Consider the following 13,437-nt stretch of genomic DNA (forward strand, 5'->3'; position numbering starts at 1 on the left):
AGCTGGAGCCGGGCTGGGACATCCCCACGACGCACCCGGGGATCTGCCCCACATCGACCCAGGGCCCCACAGCCGGTGGGGACAGGGACAGGATCCCACCCAGCCCCACGTCTTGCTGGGGTGCTGACTGGGACAGGATCCCCACTGGGACAGGAGCCCCCCCCCCCATTCCCACAACTGGAGCCCGTGGGGCCAGGATTCCCCCCCCAGATCCCATGGGGATGGGGACCCCTGTGCCCCATGTCCACCCCCGGTGGGGACAGACCCCCCCACGGCTGCACCCCCGGGACCCACTGAAGGACCCTCCTGCCCCACGGAGGACCCAGCCCTCGGGGGGGGGCAGACCCACAGCAGAGTCAGACCAATGAGCAACTGTAAGGTGGCAAGGGGAGGGACAAGAGAAGCACGGGGACCAATAGCCTGTCGGGGGAGGTGTGGCCAATACATGACGTGCACTGGGTGTGGCAGACCCCTCCCAGGAGATGCTGGGGGGTTCCAGCCACGCCCAGCCCAGTATGTCCCAGTACAGCCCAGTATGGCCAGGGGGGCCAGGCTCTACCCTCCCACCGGCTGACGGGAATGGATGGGGCTGGCGGTGCCCGGGGGCGGGGGGGGTGATTAATGGGGGCCATCGCTCACTGTCCGGCAGGGGCGGGGGGCCCCCCCCGTGCGGCGATAACGAGCGGCAGGAATAATGAGCGGTGTCATTCCACTTTTCATCGTGATGGAAAGTCATTACAGGCGTCACCGGCGGCGACAACCAGCCATGAATCAACTGCTCTGCTATGAAATTAAAATCGAATCGCCCACCCCCTCCTGCCACCCCACCGCAGCCCCCCCAGCAAGGGCTGTCAGCCCTGGGGGGGCTGGCTATGCCCTCCAGCAAGGAGGTGTCCCCCCCGTCCCCGAGAGCCACCCCAAGGACAGGGCATCGGGCTCCCAAATCCCTGGGGTCACCCTAGGACCCACATCCCAGGGACCGACCCAGAGCAGGGGATTTAGGGGCTCCTCTCCCCCTCCTGAAGTCCAGATCAACGGATGGGAGAAGGGCTTTGGCTTTATTCAGCAAGATCCACCCCTCCCAGCGAGGCCACGGCCATGTTACCAGTGCCCCAGGGCTGTGAATGGGGGGGGGGGTCTGGGGAGCAGGACCCCACCCCTGCCCCTCTCCGTGGGTGCCTGTCTCGGGGGGACTCACAGGGAGACACCCATCAGGTTCACCGGCCCGCCCGCTGTAGCGCTTGGAGATGTCGGCCTCGATCTGCAAGACAGAGCCGGGGGGGGGATCAGGGGGTGGCAAAGGGGGGGGGGGGGCCTGCAGCATGCCAGTGGGGTCCACCCTCCCTCCCTCACCAGCTTCTGGAGCTCCTTGGTCTTCTCCAGCAGACGGTCGAGCTTGGGCTCCAAGGCACCCTGCTCTGCCAGGGCCTCCTGCCGCTTCTGGCTCATCATCTCCTTCTTGGCCAGCAGCAGCTCCGCCTGCTTCAGCTTCTGCCGCAGCAGCTCGCTCACGCGGTCCACGTACCTGTTTGGGGAGAGCCGGGACCATCCATCACCCCCCATCGCCCACCCGGGTGCCATCCCCACCCCAGGACACCTCCACCTCCTGCTCCAGATCTGCCCCGCAGAGCCCCACAGTCGTCCCCCCCCAACCCTGCCCCCCTGTTTTTTCCCACCCCCCTCAAGCGAAGACCTGGGGGAGGCGAGGATCATGAAGAGGTGCTGCATGCTGCGGGTGCAGAGCTGGCCCAGCAGAGCCCGGGTGGTGGCCAGGAGGGAGCCCACATGGGCGCTGGTCTGGCCCTGCAGCACGGCGGGGGCCAGCTGGAACTGGCTCACGGCCACGATGTCGGCTTCCTCCTCCATCTCCACCAGGCGCTGGGACAGGAACAGCTCCAGCTGCAGGGACAGAGCAGGGGGACACTCCGGTACTGCCGTCCCTGCGGTGGGATGGCAGCAGAGCTGCCCCTTCCCCAGCTCCAGCCCTGCCTGCCGTGTCATACCTCCATGAGCTCGTCGATGAACTGGCTCCGGGTCTCGGTGTTTTCCAGGAGTGTCAGGGCGTCGGAGCCAGAGGCGACTCCCTCAGGCACTGGGGGACGAGCCGGGGGGTGAGCGGGGCAGAGAAGGGATCTCCACGGCTCGGATAGTCTGGTCATACCCCCCCACCACAGCCCGTCCCGCACCAGGTGCTCAGCATCACCCCAGGGCACCGTTTAGTGGAGTCCCCAACAGGTTTTCGTGCACAACCAGGATGCCCAGGGTCACTGCAGGCAGGGAAGGGGGAGTGAAGGCAGGGTGGGTGCTGCCTGCCACCCGTTGGGACCCCCTCTGTCCCTTTGCAGCTGTGCTCACCCTCAGTGCCGGCCTCCAGCACCGTGATCTGCGCCTCCTCGCTTTCCCCGTCTCCCCAGTCAATGCCATCATCCTGCTGCAAAAGAAAGGGCACCCTGTGAGATGGGGGTGCCCGGGACACCCCCAGGTCCCCAGCTCCGCCCTGGAGCGGAGCCAGACCCCAGGACCACACAGCCAGGGCTCACGCACCTGGGGACCGGGCTCTAGCGTGATCCCCCAGTCGATCTCCTCGCCCTGCGCTCCCCCGTCGGCAGCGGCACCGTCATCCACCCTGGTCGGCTCCAGCGTGAAGTCTCCCCAGTCGATCTGCAGGGAGAAGGACGACAGACCGCCTGAAACCCCGGGGACAAACAGCCTAACCGTAACCGACACATGGCAGAGCCAGCTGGGGCTCTCCCCAGCACCACAACTCGGCCCCGGCTGGCCAGGACGTACCGTGTCCTCCTTCGGCTGCTCCGGCACCTCTTCCACCTCCGGCCGCTCCACCCGCAGGGGCTGGAGCCCCGTCCTCCACTCGTAGACGGTCGTGTTGCCTCTCTTCCCCACGTGCCGTAGCAGGGGCACCACCAGCTCTTCGGAACTGGCAGCCACCGCGGGGACATCAGTGCCAGGCACAGGTTGGGGACCCCCCAGCACCCCCAACCCTACCAGGGTCCCTCTGGGAGACCCCCAGCCTGGGTGCAGCCGCCAGCTCAACCTGCTGTCCTCACACGTTGGGAGAGGAGATGTGGGGAGAGGAGATGCGGGGGTCTATCCCTGCGCCCCCATACCCACCCCTTGCCCACCTCTCGCACACAAACTCCACGCAGGCCTGGTACAGCTCGATGGCCTCGGAGAGCGCGCTGGCTCCCGCCCCGATCTCGGAGAGCGACGACGGCAGGTCCTTCACCAAGGCCAGCAGCTCCTGGCGCACGTTGTCACCCTGGGGACAGAGCAGGGACGTCTCAGGGCAGGGAGGCTGGCAGCCAAAGCACCCACGGGGTGGCTTCACTCTCTGCTTGCAGAGTTAGACCTGGCCAGGAAGGGGACGGAGGGCTGTGGGGTCACCCTACACCCCCCCCAGCTCCTCCCACAGGTAAGGTGGCACCATGGGGACACCATATGGGACACGTGGTCCCAGCTTGAGCCCCGCTGAGGCCAAACACAGGTGTCTGGGGGCTGCTTTGGTGAGGGAGGTGGGACAGCAGGACCCCCTCCACCCTGGGGCCGGCCACAGGGACTCACGGTGATGCCGTACTGCTTGCAGGAGGTGAAAAACCGCTCCCGCAGCTCAGCCGCCCCCAGCTGACACTCTTCCTCGCGGCGGGCAAAGTCCTGCTGGGCCTGCTGGCACCGGCTGATCTGCTTCTTCAGCGAGGGGATCTCGTAGCTGATGCTGCGCACCAGGAGGCTGGCGAGCTCGGCTGCAAGGGGGTCGTAGCATGGGGGGGGTTGCTGAGAGGCCGTTCCAGCCACCCACGAGGCCCTTGGGGTGCCCCAGCCACCTCGGCTGCCTTCCCAGCTGCGCAGCAGAGCCAGCTCGGGGTCCTCACCCCAGTGGGACTTGGCAGCCCATCACGTCCTGCCCCTTTCCCTGCCCGCTCCATCCTCATCCCAGTTTGGAGACCGAAAGCCACCCACTGACACCCCCCAAAGGGCTCTCCGGAGCCTGCCTGCAGCCAGAGCTGCCTTACCCAGGTAGGTGTTCTCCTTTTCGTAGAGGAACACAATCTCCTGCCAGTCCTGGGGAGGAGGAAGCAGAGGGTGGGGGAGGCTGCGAACACCCTGGCTGCCGCCGGCCGCGTGCCCCCAGGCCCATGCTCACCTTCATGCGTTGGGACGAGTAGCGTCCAAAGAGGTTCTTGGTGGAAGCCTCAGTGCCCTTGAGGATCTCCACGATCCTCAGGCAGTGGAAGTAGTGCAGGTCTGTGTTGGAGAGAGGGACGCGGTCACCGGGATGTCTGCCAAGTGCCACGTTCTCCCAGCTCAGCCCAGGGAGCGCGGGTCTCAGAAGGGGCCGTGCCACCCACTCCCCATCTCCTCCTCGGCCGGAGGGAGGTTGCTGTAACCGAACCCTCGGGAACAGGCTCCCGGTTGCGACACCCACCCCGGCTGCCCGTGTCTCAGCTCTCCGGGGGCACCCCCGACCCCAGGCTCCACTCACAGGCCCCCGCGAGCAGCTGCTTTATCTCCTCGTTCTCCGGCATGTCTTGGATGGCCGCGTTGATCTTTTCGCGGATGACCAGCACCTGGCTCTGCCATTTCAGGTTGCAGTGTCTCCTGTCCACCAGCCAGTCTGCCAGGCAGACGAGAGGGAGGGAAAAACAGGGGGTCAGCTGGGAGAGGGACCCTGGGGATGTGTGGGGGCTCACCAAGGGGGGTCACCCCCCCCTCAGGCTGCCCTGTGATGGAGGCAGGGAGCAGCGGCCCTGGCAGAGGGGGCAAACACAGGGATAAAGCCCCAGATTTGGGAAAGGCTGGAGAGGAAAGGGGGGGTCGGGGGGGTGTCACCCCGCTGCTGTCCGGGCTGGGCCAACCCAACACGACACCGAGGGGGGCAGCGCTGGGGCCGTGAGCTGCCACACGGCGGGGTGACAAACCCTCCCGGGGAAGAAAAACACGAGTGACCGCTGCCCCCCGCCAAGCCCCCAAGCCCCTGCCCACCCTGGGGGGGGGCTCCCGCACGGTGGAGGTGATGCCGGGGTTGCCGTACCCAGGAGCTTGCCGGTCTGAATGTCGATGGGCACGTTCTGGTAGTCCTGGGGAGAGACCTGCGGGGGGGCGAGGAGCGGCGGGACGCGTCGGGGCCTGGCGGAGCCCGGCCGGGGCCGGGGCACCCCCTACTCCAGCGCCCGGGCCCGGCCTGTCCCCGCTCCCCCGGGCCTGGGCCCCTTCACTCCTTCTCCCGCCCGGGCCCGACGTGTCTCCGGTCCCCCAGGACCCCGGTCCCGGTCCCGGTCCCCGGTCCCGGCCGCCCCCCCACCTGCATGCCTCCCGCCGCCGCTCCGCTTCCGCTTTCTCCCTCCCGATCCCGGCGCCCAGCCCCGCCTCGGCCAATCGCCGAGCACCACTCCCGCAGCTCAGCCAATCCAAACGCGACTGGGCCAGCGGGCCACGCCTTCCTGCCAATCAGAAGGGAGGGATAGAGCCACGGCGCCACGTGCCGGCGCCCCGGTTGGCTGGGAGGAATCGGGGGGAGGAGGCGCCATCGACCAATCGGAACGGGCTGGAAGGGGGGGGAAGGAAGACCCCGCACGCATGCGCAGTGCAGCGGATCCCACGGGGATCCCCGGGGCAGATCCCAGATCCCTCAGGGACCGCTGGCTGTCCCAGCACAGAGCCAGGATCCTCCTGGCATCCCCAGCCATCCCAGAGGGGATCCCGGCTCCTTTAGGGATCCCCTGGGGATCCCAGACCAGATCCTAGATCCCTCAGGGAGCGCTGGGTGCCCCGGCACAGAGCCAGGATCCCCCCGGGATCCTCAGCCGCCCCTGAGGGGGATCCCGGCTTCCCTCAGGGATCCCTGGGAGGCCCCCAAGCAGATCCCAGATCTTTTGGGGATCCCCAGTTGCCCCCAAAGGGGATTCCCCCATCCCTTGGGGATCCCCAGCTGCCCCCAGAGGGGATCCCGGCTCCCCTGGGGATCCCAGACCAGATCCCAGATCCCTCGGGGAGCGCTGGGTGCCCCAGCACAGAGCCAGCATCCTCCTGGGATCCTCAGCCATCGCAGAGGGGATCCTGGCTCCTTTAGGGATCCCCTGGGGATCCCAGACCAGATCCTAGATCCCTCAGGGACCGCTGGGTGCCCCGGCACAGAGTCAGGATCCCCCTGGGATCCCCAGCTGCCCCAGAGGGTATCCCGGCTCCCCTGGGGATCCCAGACCAAATCCCAGATCCCTCAGGGACCGCTGGGATCCTCAGCTGCCCCAGAGGGGATCCCGGCTGCTTTGGGGATCCCCTGGGGATGCCAGACCAGATCCCAGATCCCTCGGGGACCGCTAGGTGCCCCAGCACAGAGCCAGGATCCTCTGGGGACCTGCCCGCTGGGAGCAGCCGCCCCGGGATGCCTGCAGCACCCCAGGAATGTGATCACTGGGGGGGGGGGGGCACCCATGGGTGCCACCCCAACCCCAAGCCGGTGCGTCCCCGTGGGACGTGTCCCCACGAGCCGAGTCCTCGCGTGAGGGCGAGACGGCGGCTCTGCTCCTCCGTCCCTCGTGGCATCGCCCCGTGTGTCCCCCCCCGGGGCCGGCGGTGGCCGAGCGGGGCGGTGGCAGCGTGGGGACAGGCCGGTGGGTGCCCGTGGGGCAGAGAGAGCCCGGCGGGGAGAAGCGGGTGGCAGGAACCGGTCTGGCAGCCCGGCCAGTCACCGGTTTCGGCTAATCCCGCCGAAAGCTGCCGGAGCCACGCTCCCGCCGGTTGCCCTTAACTCCTGGCTGCCCGAAACACGTGCCACGTGCCGTCCCGGTACTTGCCGGAGACCTGCCCTCGAGGTCGGCGGGGTGACGACCGAGCCCGGCACGGTGCCGTGGTCCGTGGCGGCACCCCGGAGCCGCTGCGGGCTGTCAGCCGCCATCGGGGCTCAGCCCTGGGTTCCCCCATCATGAATATTCAGCCGTGCCCTGGCCCGGCCCCGTTGTTTGCTCAGGCAAGGAGGGGTTTGGTCGAGGGTTCACCTTGACGGGGAGCAAACGGGGCAGCGGCAGGTAGACGGCACCCTGCCCGTGCACCGCAGCCGGAGCCGCCCCGGCACCCCTGGGAACCCCGGGCTGGGCGGCCGCAGCGGAGGCGTGGGAGGTGCAGGTACACGAACGGGGTGCCCGCGGTGGGGAGCGGGACGTGGAAACCCCCACTGCCAGTCCGCAGGCACGGCACGGCACGGCCGCGGTTCGGCGACGGGTCCCGCTCGGCTTTGGCACGAGGAGGGGGCAGGAGGGGGCATGACGTTGCGGGGGGAACGCGGCAAACCAGCCCGGGGGGCCACCAGCCGTCTTCCCTGGGGTGGTGGCCCCAGTCTCGGTGTCCTTGTGCCCCTGCCCCGGCACCTGAAATCGATGCCGGAGGCACCATCCCGGGAGAAGCCGGGCAGGGGTCCGTCTGCGGGGTCGGTCATGGCCGAGCGCTGCGGGGGCACGGAGCCGTGCTGGCTCCCGGGATACGGACGGGACGCTGGAAATTCCCTCGGCTCCGCCGCTCGGGAGCCACCTTCCCTGTCCCTGCCCTGGAGCCAAGCTCGGCACCGGAGCCTTCCTGGATTGCCGGAGCCTTCCTGGCAGCAGCTGGGGCCCCACCGATTCTCCTGCCTGTCCCTGCAGGCAGGGCTGGGCAAGAGGAAAACCCCGACCCTGGGGTGCAGTGGGTGGTGACCCCCCCGGCAGGGACCCCGGCACCTCCCTGGCTCCCACCTGCTTCCCAGTTCCTGTTTGCTTACTGGGCTCCCTCCCTGCCCTGCTACACACGGCTGATATGGCAGCTCCCGGCGGTGCCAGCAGCCTTTCCCCTGGGCTCCGCAGTGCCCAAGTCACCCGAGCATCCCCCCCCCAACTCCATGCAGCCCCCCCAGCGCCCACCATGAGCATCCCAGCAGAGACGGCGGGAGAACACCAGAGCCGCCTTCGGCAAACACGGCACCGGGCTCCCCGCCGGCGCTGCCGGATCGGCAGCCCACCTCCCTCATCCATCCCCGTCAGCTCCGGGACGGCAGGGCCAGGGGGGACCGAGGGACCCCCCCGGAGGGAGTACGACCCCCACTTCCATTTCAGGGGCCGGCGGCGATGGCCGACAGCCATGGCTGGTGGAAGCTGACCTTCCTGCGGAAGCGCCAGTCAGCGCCCAAGGTGCTGTACGAGAACCCCGACAGCCACGCCGCCGCCGGCGAGAGCCAAGAGGGGCCGGGTGAGGAGGGACCGCCCGGCTTCGCCGCCCGCCTGGAGAAGATCGTGGACAAGAGCAGCAAGGCAAACACGTCAAGGTCTCCAACTCGGGACGCTTCAAGGAGAAGAAGAAAGTGCGGGCGACGCTGGCTGAGAATCCCAACCTCCGTGCCGCCGGCGAGCGGGAGGAGAAATGACCCGGCCGGTTGTCACCCCCCGGCCACCGCCACCGGCTGTCCACAGCGGCTTGACTCCATCCCCTCGCGGGGACGCTGGATTGTGGGGCTTCGGAAGCAGAAAGGACTTGGACTGGGGTTTATTTAAGGGAGAAACGAGGACCCTGTTTAATTGCAGCCCCCGGGCTCGCGGCACCCCAGGGGCAGAGGGAGAACCGGGGAGCGGAGCCAGGTGCACCCCCTCCTTCCCAGCACCCCACGGGCAGGGGGAGCATCTCTCTCAACAACAAAAACAAACAAACAGAAAACAAAACACAAAAAACAACAAAGACAAAACACAAAAAGAAAACAACAGCACCAAAAACCAACAACAAGAAACAAACAGCAAACAAACAACAAAACAACAAAAACAAAACTCCTGCGGGGGCGAGACCGGGGGACCCCCCGCCTCGTCTCCCAAGCCCAAGGGGCCGCGTAGCCACAGGCAGAGCCACCGATGCCGCGTCCTTGCCATCATTTGCCCCCAAACCAGAGGACGTGACGCTTCCCTGCCTCGAGGGAATGACCCTGTGGGCAAAGTCCCCCCCTGCCCAAGCTGCCTCCATGGGGACTGAGGAGGACTCTGGGCTTCCCGGGAGGAGCCGTATTCCCGTCAGCATCCAGGAATCGCTCCCTGTTCCCGGAAGGGGAGAACCGACCACGGAGCACGGTGCCAGAGCTGACCCCGGGGACAGCCGCCACGACCGATCTGGCAGCCCTGGTGTTTGTTCGGGTTGGAAGCTAAGCCTTTAGTCAGCTCTCGCGACTGCTGATAATTAACTGTTAATAAACGAGGTCTGGAAGCAAAGGCAGCTCGGAGGCGCAGGCGGTGGAGGGAGGGGGAAGAGCTCGGCGGACCCCCCCAGCTCCAGCCTGGCAGAGTTCGAAGGGCTGTGGGTCCCTTCTGGGACCCCCGTGGGGAGCGGTGCCAGCCGCTGCCAACGCAGGGAATCCCTGACCCTGCGGAGGCGGGGGACACGCGGGGGTGGCCGTCACCAGCGCTGCCAGCCCGGGGTGCCCACCCTGCGGAGCAGGGTGCGGCCGTGCCTGAAGTCAACAGGAGCAACCACTTCCCAGCTATTATAAAAGCCGGACGGTGCCAAGTGCCGGAGTCCAACCCCTCCTTCCCCGGCACAATCCCTGTGCCAGGGCGGCCCAGGCCCCCGGCAGCCCCCACCCTTCGCTCTGTTTGCTCTGCCCGCACCCACCGGCTCGCAGAACTGCTCTTTGTCCCGGGCTGGCAGCGCCGGAGGAATCCTGCCCGAGAGGGAAGGGAGGGAGAGGGAAGGAGGAGAGCTGTCAGCATGCAGCCGGTGCCGATCGGCTCGTTTACGCCCATCACGGTGGTATCTGGGCTCCCGCCACGTTCCTAATGCTGGGATGGGTGGGAGACCTGGCTGTGCTGCCATCCCCAGCCCCAGCAAAGCCCCCAGCCCCTTCCCGGGACATCAAGCTACCACCTCACGCTGTCCCCTCGAGGTGACGCCGGAATCCACGCCGTCCCCTCCTGTCCCACCGTGGCGGCTGTCCCTGAGGACTGAACGCAGCCGGGAGGGACCCAGGCCACCCGGCGAGCCTGTGACAGCAGCACAAGGTGTGTGACAGCCCCTGTGGCCACCTAACCCGGCTCCCCCCCATCCCGGGGCCGAAATCCCCCCAGTCACCTCCTGCTGCTACCCACCGCAGGGCTTTGCCCACCACGGCACGGCTGGGAACCCACCGGGGGACCCCCAGCCACGGTAAAGCCCCGGGGCACGATCCTGCCCCGAGAGCCAGCAGCTGGGAGAGTAAACACGGAGGCAGGGAGGACGAAGGTTATCGGGACCCAGTTTCACTGGGATGTGGCCGGGAGCAGCGAGGGCTGCACCCTCTGCCGGGTCCACAGGCCGGGATTCCCAGTTGCACCGAGCTCCGGCTGCCGGAGAGCGCAGCCTGGCCCTGCGTGGGTAAATATTAACCCAAACCCACCGCACGGCTCCGCACCGATCGGGATTTATTTTTTCCAAGCTCAGACAGGCAGCTGTGGGGCAGACGGGGAGCGGCGCCCACCTGACCCCCTCCCTGAACAAGCAGGCTGAGGGTTGGGGGTCCCACAGCCCTGGGGAGATGGGGTGCGCCGGTGGCAACACATACAGCCAGCCACGAACACCAGTGACACGGTGGTGACATTAAAGCTGCAATTAAATAAGTTATTGCACAGACTGAGCACATTGCACGGTTCTAGCTAAAACACGAGGCACGAGCGGTGGCAACGGCAGGGCACGGGCAGGGGGTTCGCTGGGGTCTTTCTTGGTCCCTCCGCATCCCTCCATGATTAATTAACCACCAGCAGCACTGGGAGCAGTTGCTCCCCACGTGTTGGCGAGGGGAAGCAGATGGTCTCTGGGACACACCTGAGGCTCTCGCCCACCCCAGGGAGAAGCGAAGGGAGACGAAGGGACTCTGGGGCTGGACCAGAGCCCCCCCGCCAGCACCCCCGGAGCTCAGCACACATCTCCCAGGGGACAGCAGAGCGAAGCCAGCCCCGTTGCCCTGGGCAAGACGGGGGACAGGCGGGCAGGTTTGGCACAGGTGATGCTCCCGATCGGGTGAACGCGGCCGGAGACGGCGGCGGCCTCATGGGGCAAAGCGCTCGAAGACCCATTCGCCCTCTCCCCGGTGCGTCATGTCTCCCAGGGGGGCCGAGCTGTCCCGCAGGCGTCGGAAGACGATGCGGTCGTGCAGGCGGTTGGTTTGGCCCTGCCAGAACTCCATGACATCCGGATTTAGGATGTAGCCCCCCCTGGCAGAGAAAGACGGGGCTTTAGGGGGGGCCCCACCAGCAGGCAGCATCCTGCCCGCAGCCCCCACGACTCACCAGTATGCCGGCTTCGGCACCGTCGTCTCCCGGTACCGCTCCTCCAGCTCCGCGTTCTTCTTCCTTAAATACTGTGGGGAAGGGGAAGGCGGTGAACACGGCGGCTGAGGCAGTCCTCGTTCTCCCAGCCCCTCCAGTCGCTGCCATGAGGAAAGGGACGGGCGCTCACCTCCCTGTCCGGAATGACGGTGCTCTGCCGGCTGACGACGGCCCCGATTTGGCTGCTTTTGGGACGGGAGTGGAAGTACTGCTCCGATTCCTCCTCCGGCAGCCGCTTTACTGAGCCCTCGATCCGTACCTGTGCCAGGCACGGTCAGCCAGGCTCTGGCTAACGGGTGCCGAAGGAGCTGCGTGGGCTCCCGAGCGAGAAACCACCCCGTTGTCCCCTGACTCTGCCCCCCAAAAACACAGGCACCCCCCATCCTGTCTCATCTCTGAGGGCTAGGACCCATCGGAGCGTGACCCCCACCCGAAAGTGTGAGCCCCAACAGCCCACCCTGAGGGAAGGAGCACCCACTGCCTGACACCGTGCCAAGGGGGCCCCACCGTGCTCCCTCTGCTCCCCCTGGCCCCCCCCACATCCCCGGGGGACCACGACACACCTGCCGGTTGAGCGGCTCCCAGTAAAAGACGAGTGAAGCGAAGGGGTTGGCGTCCTGGGGTGAAGAGAGGGGAGAGACAAGAGAACCGTCAGCAGACCAGCATTGCCCCCAGCTTTAAAAAATTCAGAGAAACCCCGCGCTTTGCCGCGGCAGGACCTGCCTGCAGTGCCAGGCAGAGCCTCGACGCAAACCGCGGCCGCTTCGCTTCTCCGAGACATTTGGTACAAAGGGGCTGGAAAGCCACCGTCCCTCCTGGGGACCCCCCCCGCAGTACCCCCGGAATCCTCGCCAGCCCCGGCGCGGCCGCAGCCCTCACCAGCTCCTTCCCCTTACGGCTCTCGTGGTTGGTGAAGAAGCGGAAACCATCTTGCCCAAAACCCTTCAGCAACACCATGCGGGCCGAGGGCTTCCCGTCCCTGCGGCGGGAGAGGGAAGGTGATGACGGGTCCCCCTGCGGTGACCGGGGGGGGACACCCCCCCCCAACATCTCCCCAGCCTCACCTGGTGCAGGTGGCCAAGCACATGGCGTTCGCCTCCCCGATGGCCGGGCAGCCCACGGCCTCCTGGAACCAGACCCCAAACTGGTGGATGGGGTCGCGGGAGGCCAGGTGCTGCTCCTCGAAGGCCTGGGGACATGGGGGACACTGTAAGGGGGGGGGGGGGACACAGAGAGACACACACACGACACTCTGGCCTTTGGGGAGACGGCTGGCACTGGGGGGGGGGTTGTCACAGCAGGCTCAAGGGCACGGTCAGCACAGGGGATGGGGTGACCCCAGCTCTTGGGGTGCAGAAGGTGCAAGGGGGGGGCACCTCAGGCCTTGGGGAGACAGGCAGCATGAAGGGGGGGGGGTGTCACCCCAGGCCTTGGGGACAGCCTGGTGGGGGGGGTCACCCCAATTCCAGGGGCACAACCAGCATGGGGGGGTCGCCACCCTGGTTCCAGGATCACTACCAGGATGGGGGGGGGGGGGTCAAGGACAGCCTGGGGGGGGTGTCACCTCAATTCCAGGGGCACAACTAGCACCAGGAGAGGGGGTCACCCCAGGCCTTAGGGACATCCTAGGGGGGGTCACCCCAGTTCAAGGGACAAAACCAGCACGAAGGGGGGGTCACCCCAGTTCCAGGATCACCACCACCACGGTGGGGGGGTCACCCCAGGCCCTAGGGACAGCCTGGGGGGGGGGTCACCCCCGTTCCAAGGTCACCACCAGCACGGTGGGGGGGGGTCACCCAGGACCTTGGGGACAGCCTGGGGGGGTCCCCGCGGCCCCAGGACAAAGCCAGGCCGGGAGGGCCCCCCGCCCCCTCTCGCCCACCAGGAGCCGGTCCCCCGTCCCCCGCCGGTCCCCCGTGTCCCCACCTCCGTGTCCCCCCGGTAGCTCTTCCGCAAGACCCCCAGGTCCATCCCGGCCGCGGCCGACGGGAGCCGAGCGGAGCCAAACCGCGCCACCGCCCCCAACCACGGCCCCGCCATCGCCCCGCCCCGGGGCGGGGCATATTTCGACCACGCCCCCGTCCTCCTCCTCCCCAAGACAGCCAATAGGAAGCGGTGA

At 67.5% G+C, this 13,437-nt stretch overlaps 3 protein-coding genes across 3 annotated transcripts; 1 reads left to right on the forward strand and 2 right to left on the reverse strand.

The window, feature by feature from the left end:
• Positions 1–1,041: 1,041 nt before the first annotated feature.
• Positions 1,042–5,389, reverse strand: CDK5RAP3 (CDK5 regulatory subunit associated protein 3). The gene is given in 15 exon segments (XM_052785300.1): positions 1,042–1,224; positions 1,226–1,261; positions 1,354–1,525; positions 1,694–1,899; positions 2,004–2,092; positions 2,356–2,431; positions 2,545–2,661; positions 2,791–2,935; positions 3,141–3,277; positions 3,580–3,758; positions 4,029–4,077; positions 4,160–4,260; positions 4,499–4,630; positions 5,048–5,105; positions 5,318–5,389. Coding segments are annotated over 15 exon segments (1,533 nt in total). The 5' UTR covers positions 5,324–5,389; the 3' UTR covers positions 1,042–1,194.
• A 1,223-nt stretch (positions 5,390–6,612) lies between these two features.
• On the forward strand, positions 6,613–8,629 carry PRR15L (proline rich 15 like). The gene is given in 3 exon segments (XM_052785885.1): positions 6,613–7,137; positions 8,097–8,283; positions 8,286–8,629. Coding segments are annotated over 2 exon segments (294 nt in total). The 5' UTR covers positions 6,613–7,137; positions 8,097–8,108; the 3' UTR covers positions 8,405–8,629.
• A 1,769-nt stretch (positions 8,630–10,398) lies between these two features.
• On the reverse strand, positions 10,399–13,392 carry PNPO (pyridoxamine 5'-phosphate oxidase). Its single transcript, XM_052785312.1, has 7 exons — positions 13,245–13,392; positions 12,383–12,507; positions 12,198–12,297; positions 11,882–11,935; positions 11,449–11,577; positions 11,280–11,350; positions 10,399–11,204 (listed from the first exon to the last, which is right to left on the reverse strand). Exons 1-7 carry the CDS (start codon positions 13,356–13,358, stop codon positions 11,039–11,041), a joined length of 759 nt encoding a protein of 252 aa, XP_052641272.1. The 5' UTR covers positions 13,359–13,392; the 3' UTR covers positions 10,399–11,038.
• Between the last annotated feature and the right edge of the window lie 45 nt (positions 13,393–13,437).

This window comes from Harpia harpyja, chromosome 4 (assembly GCF_026419915.1).
Source record: "Harpia harpyja isolate bHarHar1 chromosome 4, bHarHar1 primary haplotype, whole genome shotgun sequence".
NCBI classification, from domain to species: domain Eukaryota; kingdom Metazoa; phylum Chordata; class Aves; order Accipitriformes; family Accipitridae; genus Harpia; species Harpia harpyja.